The sequence below is a fragment of the Formica exsecta genome, unplaced genomic scaffold (genome assembly GCF_003651465.1).
Source record: "Formica exsecta isolate Colony F162 unplaced genomic scaffold, ASM365146v1 scaffold247, whole genome shotgun sequence".
Taxonomy (NCBI): domain Eukaryota; kingdom Metazoa; phylum Arthropoda; class Insecta; order Hymenoptera; family Formicidae; genus Formica; species Formica exsecta.
This window is the reverse complement of record NW_021849743.1, coordinates 1,110,070-1,117,720: the sequence shown is the minus strand read 5'-3', so window position 1 is coordinate 1,117,720 and position 7,651 is coordinate 1,110,070. Positions and strand designations below refer to the sequence as shown.

Genomic DNA, 7,651 nt, shown 5'->3' with positions numbered 1-7,651 from the left:
TATTAAAGTACGAGTAATCAGCTTTTGAATTAGATCAAATATCTACATGTTATTTATAATTATAAAATCTGTATACGTGAGAAATTTTCTTTCTTTCTCGATGAATTTAAATCTGATGGATACCGCGTATTTTTCAGGTCCGTCCACCTCAGCCTGCTGTTTATCTCTTCGTCATAGACGTTTCTCGTCTCGCGGTAGAAAGTGGCTACTTGCAGATCGTCTGCAATACTATCACCGATGAACTGTCACGTCTCCCCGGCGACAGCCGTACTCAAGTCGGTTTTCTCGCTGTCGACTCTGCCCTACATTTCTTCAGCTTGCCCGATAACGTATCGCAGCCGCACGAAATGATTATGCTAGATATTGACGACGTGTTTCTGCCATGTCCAGAGAACCTGATTGTAAATCTGAAAGAACGCGAGGAACTCATTCGCGACCTTCTCGCTCAGCTATCCATCAAATTTTGCGGTACTAATGATACTAACAACGCTCTCGGCGCCGGTCTTCAAGCTGCCCTGAAACTTCTTTCCGCCACTGGAGGACGTGTCACTGTTTTCCAAACATGCCTGCCTAATGTTGGTCCAGGAGCCTTGCAGCCGCGAGAAGACCCCAATACCAGAGCGAACAAAGATGTGCCGCATCTTAATCCAGCGACGGATTTCTACAAAAGGTTTGCTCTGGATTGCAGTGGACAACAGATTGCGATTGATTTGTTCTTATTGAATAGTCAATACAGCGATCTGGCAACTTTATGTAAGTAAAACTATTTCTATTGAATACTATTCTTCTAATGAAACGATAAATTTTGCAATAAAACGAATATGCAAGTAATTAATTCAATTCTTGTGATTTTTTAAAATCTTTTTTTTTCTAATATATATTTAATCCCACGATTTAAAAAAATAATAGATTCTCTATTAAATCTTGTCAGATATATTTGAGAAATGAGCATAAGAAATTTTGATTTTTATAATCGGGGAAATTTCTTTCATTATATAAATTAGTAAATGCTGCAATGGTTAAATTTATCTATTCTATTAATCATTAAAATGTATTGTTTATTGTCAATTCATTTATGTTATATTATTTGTAATATTTAATCATTTTGTTATTATATTCTGCAGCATGCATGTCAAAGTTTACCGGTGGCTGCATTTACCATCTGCCACTGTTTCGAGCATCAAAGTTGCAGAATACTGAGACATTGGAAAGATTGCTACGCCGTTATTTGACCAGAAAGATCGGTTTCGAAGCAGTAATGCGACTTCGCTGCACCCGCGGTCTCAGCATCCACGCCTTCCACGGCAGCTTCTTCGTTCGATCGACAGATCTTCTCTGTTTACCAAATATTAACCCAGACGCCGGTTTCGGTATGCAAATCTCTATCGACGAGAACCTCTCCGACGTGCAGAATGTGTGCTTCCAAGCATCTCTTCTCTATACTTCGAGCAAAGGTAATAATATTTATTCTTTTTCCTTTAGAACAATTTTCTCTCACATTTCACATTTCATATATTTATATTTAAAGGTGAACGAAGAATTAGGGTACACACTCTATGTTTGCCAGTCGTGGCGAGTCTATCGGATATTCTACATTCTGCAGATCAGCAATGCATAGTGGGCCTGTTATCAAAGATGGGTTGGTAAATCTTTCACAATTTCATACCGCTTTTAATTATGAATCCTTATATAAAACGTAAAAATTCAATAATAAAATATTTATCTCTAATTCCTGCAACTAAAAAATAAAATTTAAAAAATCATTTATTTAAATATTTATAGCTGTCGATCGATCGCTTCAATCATCTTTATCGGATGCTAGAGATGCATTGATAAACGTTGCTATCGACGTCTTGTCCGCGTACCGACTATCACAATCTTCCGGCGGCGGAGGACTTATCGCTCCGGGAAGTTTAAAGTTGTTGCCATTGTATATCATCGCGCTATTGAAGAGTGTAAGTTATTAATAATCTAAACATACACATAGTTTATATTTAAGCGTGTTCGCTCTTAATTTTTTGTTGCGAATTTACAGATAGCGTTTAGATCCGGCACGAGTACACGTTTGGATGATCGTGTGTTTGCTATGTTTCAATTGAAGACATTACCATTAGCACAGTTAATACAGGTGGTCTTTCCCGATTTGTATCCTATTCACGCACTCGACGACCGCAATTCAAAGGACATTGATGGCAAAGTGTGCCCGCAGCCGCCGCGACTTCATTTATCCGCGGAAAAACTCGATAGTCGAGGCGCCTTTCTTATGGACGCTGGTGACAGAATCTTCATTTACATTGGCAAAAATATTAACCCAATTTTTTGTTCTAACGTACTCGGAGTTTCGGCATTTGTATCTATTCCGGAAGAAATGGTGAGTATTTTATAAATTTTATCAGTTACATTTAAAAAGATTGTAATTTACGGATTATAAAAATTTGTGATCCATCGAAATAGAAATTCAACAATCCATTATTTAAATTTACCTTGCAGTACGAACTACCCGAGTTGGATACAATAGAAAGCGAACGGTTGCGAAATTTTGTGTTTAGCTTGCAAGAGGAGAAGCCGTACTATGTATCTGTACAAATTATTAGGTAAGTACATTGTTTCTATTTGATAACAAAAAGTTATTGCAAATTGCAAGTTATTGTACTGGTACAATTATGCATCTTTTAAGCTGTCTACATCTTGATATATATTTCATATATAGTTAATTAATTTTTAGGGACGACAGCCACTTTAGGACATTATTTATCGAGCGATTGATAGAAGATCGATTCGAATCTGCTCTTAGTTATTACGAGTTCTTGCAACATCTCAAGACGCAAGTGAAAGAATGACCAAACTAAGGAAATTCTTGGATAAGATTAACTTGTGGAAGTGTTAATTATCGAATCCACACACATGAATCATGGAATCATAAAAAAATTGTGTGATTCATCACAATTCATCGATTTTGGGTCTCATTTGGGATATATTGGGACATATCACATGATTCAAGATCTACTTATGCCATCTACTTATGCAGCAGTGATAGCCTTATTGAAAGACACTGACACATCTCAATATGATAGATTGTAATTATTGTTATTATAATTATTATTATTACATATTACATGTTTCTTTATCATCAATAACTCCAATATATGGATTTACATTCTAGTTGTGTATAACCACTTGGGTTAAGCAATTTCTCAATGCTTTAACTTATATATATATATATCCAGCAAATGATATCCAATTTTTTATGATTTTGTGTTACATGTTACATCTATACGGCATTTTTATTTCTATGAGAGAAATTTTTATTCTTCAAGTAAAAAAATTTTTTTTCTTTAATAATGGTAATTTGTTGAATAGCATCAACAATGACGAGTATAAATCTGTTTGATGAGAGATATGTTTGAATAGAATATTTTCTTCAATTATATATTTGAGTTTTTTCTTTCTCGTTCATCGAAGTATCGTTATTGTCGCGAATTAATACGCAAGTGTTCTTATCTTAAATACCACACACATGTAGACACACATCTTCAAAATCATCAAAAATATTATTTACGCATAATTATACAAATATTATTTATTAATAATTATATGCAATGGAAATGGTATTAAATGAGTGCAATTTTGCATTTTTAATATAAGTAATAAAAGTAAAATGAAAGTGTGTGTACTTGCATGACGTGTGTCGCCAAATGAAAATATTTAATGGTGATAAACAATGCACTATTTGCAATTTAATCACCTATAGGCAATAAAACGAACAAGAGGATAGTAACGACTCATAAAATATTATATTATCAGTTGCTGTATGTAATTCTTCAAACAATGACAGGTTGTTAATCCATATTATAAGATTAGACATTGCAACAAGCATACTCGTGACGACAATTTCAAACAGTCGATAAACGTTACGATTAAAAGATATTGCAACTGAATTATGTAACTTATTAAGAATAGGAGATGCAGAGAATAATTTCATGCAAATGTAAAGTACTAATCGATCGTCGAAGCAGACATAAACTCGCCTATAAAAGATTATAAGAAATAAATAATGGTAAACGAATATATAGAATGGCGAGTGTATAGTAAATAAAAAAATTAATATTGTAAAATAATCATGCTGTTCGTACTGTATCGTACTGCCAAACAGGTTTCCTGGCATTGGTTTCTTTTTTGTCATTATATTTTACGATTTACTAAAAGCAAAAATAGCATGATGATTTAGTCTATTATTTAATAATACATTTATATGTACACACCACACAGACACACATACATATATACATATATACGCATAAATGCATTACATATATTGTATGGGAAATAATTGTACATCTTCTAACGAACCCTATCCGTGTACTACCCAATTTTTTATATATCACCAATTGTATATTACAAAAAAAATGCTTCAATTTTTAGTCTGCTATCTCTATTTTTTTTATCAATATAAAATCTCCTAATTTATCCCTACATATATATATATATTACTATTATTTTGGTCTCTGGATGTATAAAATATATCGCGCGTATGGATATAAAAAGCTATTCGCTATTACAATAATAGATGCAAATTTGTATTGGGGGGATATAGATAACATCGATATATCGTACAACTACCCCCTCTATTGTAGACCCGCACCGATATCGGCGTCGGCGTCGGCGTCGGCGCCGACATCGGAAACGACGACGGCGTCGGCGCTTGACGTTCAGCGCTCCGCGAGGCGTCGGCCGTTTGACTGCGTTATCAGTAGTGGTGCCGTCGTCCACGTGAGTAGGTGAAGGCCTTCGTTATAATAGCTGCTCGACGACCTGGGTAAGCCTTGTTTTGACTGGATCCTTCTCCCCCTGACCCCCTCTCTCCTCTCCACCCTCTTTTTTTTTCGAGTCCCGCATCGACCGGGCCAGGCCGCGATTTTTCCATCCACCTTTTATCCTCGCATCTTTCGCGAGCGGCGGCGACAGCCGCTCGTCGAACGGGGGTTGATAAAACGTAGAATGGAAATTTCGGCGAGATTCAAATAGAACGCCACTGAGTAGGAGAGGAGTCTCCCTCTCCCTCTCCCTCTCTCTATTTAGTATTAGCCATTTTTAATGTTAATTATAATAAAATTATAATAAAATTTCCTGCTAACTGTTAATTTTCTGAAAATAATTAAAAAAACAAGGTAGTATATATTAAAAATGTATAACTTTGTCTTTATTATTTGCTTTCATTATATTGTCTTATAAGACACAATATAATTATTTTATTTTATAATACAGACATAAATCAATAAATTTTCAGAAAATTAACCGTTAGCAGCAACTTTGGTAAATATAGCGAATAGGGGACCCAAACTTACAAAGTACATGCTACATTGTAAAGCAAAGTCCACCTTGCTTACATGTGGGGGGGGGGGGGGGGGGGGGGGGAGTATAGGTTCGTGAGAGAAACAGTTGTGACGTCTTATGTTTAATGTTTAATAAATCTGTATTTCGGGAATGCAATCGCCGTTATTCTCGATTTAACGTACGTTCCGCCGATAATCGCGAGATGACTCAATTCTTTTTTTCTTTCTTAGTTTAGCTAGAGAATAGCCTCTCCTTCTTTATATGATCTCGCGACAAACGCCGAATTAATTCGGCGAAACATGGAGGCGATGTTATAATTATTGTATTATATGCGCGCGTGGACTGATTTATATAAAATAAATAAGAGACACGAATTATGGAGAGATTTAAATTATTCTTGTGTTCTTTATATATGTATTTTTTTGCATTAAATAATTTATCATCGACTGAAGTGTGTGTACGATGAGTTAAGAAATTAGAAACATCTTCTAAAAAATTAATTATAGAACTAGATGACATTCGCTAAAAAAAAAAAAAAATAAAATACTATACCATGGTTCAAGGAGGTATCAGATATAAACTTTGTAAACAAATACATGATCTCTAGATAGGGTTCGTACGTTGGTGGAAGGTTAATTGGTCAGCTCCGGGTGAAACTATGTTTAGTAACAATTCTCTCTACGAGAGATGATATTTCTCTATTTTTATCTCCTTATCGTTGCGTGTCGCGGGTGAATTCCCGCCGTGTTTTTTTTTTGTTTCGATCATAAATTTACGCGTGGCCTTTTCCAATCTATTAGTATATCCTACTTTAATAGCATTGAAATTTTTTTGAAAGTCCCTGCATCCCGTTTCGTAATGTGAATTTCGCTAATTCGCACGGTTGATCTAACCGCATCGCAACGACGCGATAATTCTCCTCGGCACTTGGAAAAAGTTTTTTTTTTTTTTTTTTTTTTTTTTTTTTTGTTTGCCATGTCCGTCCTAGCCGAGTGTGTGCGCGGGATAGCAAATATTTGTACATGTTCGCGCGCGTTGCTCACTTTCTCGATGCAACACGTATCCTGAGATGCGCGAGAAAACCATATAACGAGAGAATATGTACTTAAATGTCGTCGAAATTCTTATAAATTCGTAAGTATGTTTGCTTTCTAAAAGACGACGTGATACAAGATTTTTTTAAATTTTAAATATAAAATGTAAGCCTATATATATCATATATGTGTATTTTGATTTGCTCTGCTAATGATAATCACTCTGGCCTCCATACCATTAATAATATATATTCTAACTTCAAAAAATGATGCTGTGTTTATTCAATTCAACGAAACTTCACAATTTCATTTTCTATCAGTCGCGTCGACTCAACAGTTGTCTCGATTCTCGATCTTATTTCGCGTGACTGAATTCTATTCGCGGTTAAAATTAATAATATCTGAAAAACTATGTTCCCTCCGACGGTTTTTGTCAGCTTGAAATTTCGAGCTTAAAATATAGGGAAAATAACAATGGTCACGACAGTTCAGACACGTGTTGGAGCAGGTCAAAAGTTCACTCTTGGCTCCGACGGGGATATGACGCTATATACACAGACACGTGTATTTGACAGGTAAATACGTTGAAATGTAAATTTCAGATTATCGAGATGTACGTACTGTCGAATGTCACGCCCTGTATCCGCGCGATATGTACACGATACCGTCTCATGCCGTTGTCGAAAAGATCGATACGCATCGCGCAAACCCTCTTAAAATACTCGCATCATTGTGCGTAAGGTACGACACGCAGGTCCCGAATTTGTCAAAAGAAAGCTCGATCGATTCGACTTTGGGGCGCGGGCGTAGAAATGTTTCGAGCGATATTAAAAGCTTCGTAATCCGCGCGAGGAAAATTTAAATCGAATCCCATATCGAGGGATCTCTCTCTCTCCCTATCTCTGTTTTTGTGTTACAGAAGGTCTTCACCCTGAAAATGGGAACGTAAAGGATGCTGCATATGAGGGCGGTTGATATTCTTCCTAAAGCCCGTCATATATCTTGGCCCGTTAATTAATTGGGCAATGACCAATGAGCACGCTTGGGATAAGTACAAACTAACATAACGGAAGGCGATCAGATCGCTTTCGCAAGTCATCGATCTTACATTATTTAGCGATCGATAGGATGGTATCGCGAGGGCAATCGAGAGTGTCGTCTAGTCGTATATTAATGGATTAATGTAACGCTCATTGCACTCGCAAGCGAAGACAATCGTAGTTGATTAATTAGTTATCGAATTAATATAAATATATAGAATACATATATAAAAAAAACATATA

The 7,651-nt window shown here is 35.8% G+C and overlaps 1 protein-coding gene across 2 annotated transcripts in view; it reads left to right on the top strand.

Moving 5' to 3' along the window:
* The window catches only part of LOC115236440 (protein transport protein Sec24A), an 8,528-nt gene extending 4,107 nt beyond the window's left edge, over positions 1 to 4,421 (top strand). For both annotated transcript variants that reach the window (XM_029808902.1, XM_029808903.1), the window contains exons 9-15: positions 138 to 753; positions 1,125 to 1,454; positions 1,529 to 1,639; positions 1,783 to 1,955; positions 2,036 to 2,371; positions 2,491 to 2,594; positions 2,726 to 4,421. In XM_029808902.1, the coding sequence (XP_029664762.1) occupies positions 138 to 753; positions 1,125 to 1,454; positions 1,529 to 1,639; positions 1,783 to 1,955; positions 2,036 to 2,371; positions 2,491 to 2,594; positions 2,726 to 2,840 (1,785 nt within the window). In that variant the 3' untranslated portion in view covers positions 2,841 to 4,421. The remainder of the gene's footprint in view (positions 1 to 137; positions 754 to 1,124; positions 1,455 to 1,528; positions 1,640 to 1,782; positions 1,956 to 2,035; positions 2,372 to 2,490; positions 2,595 to 2,725) is intronic.
* The last annotated feature ends 3,230 nt before the right edge of the window (positions 4,422 to 7,651 follow it).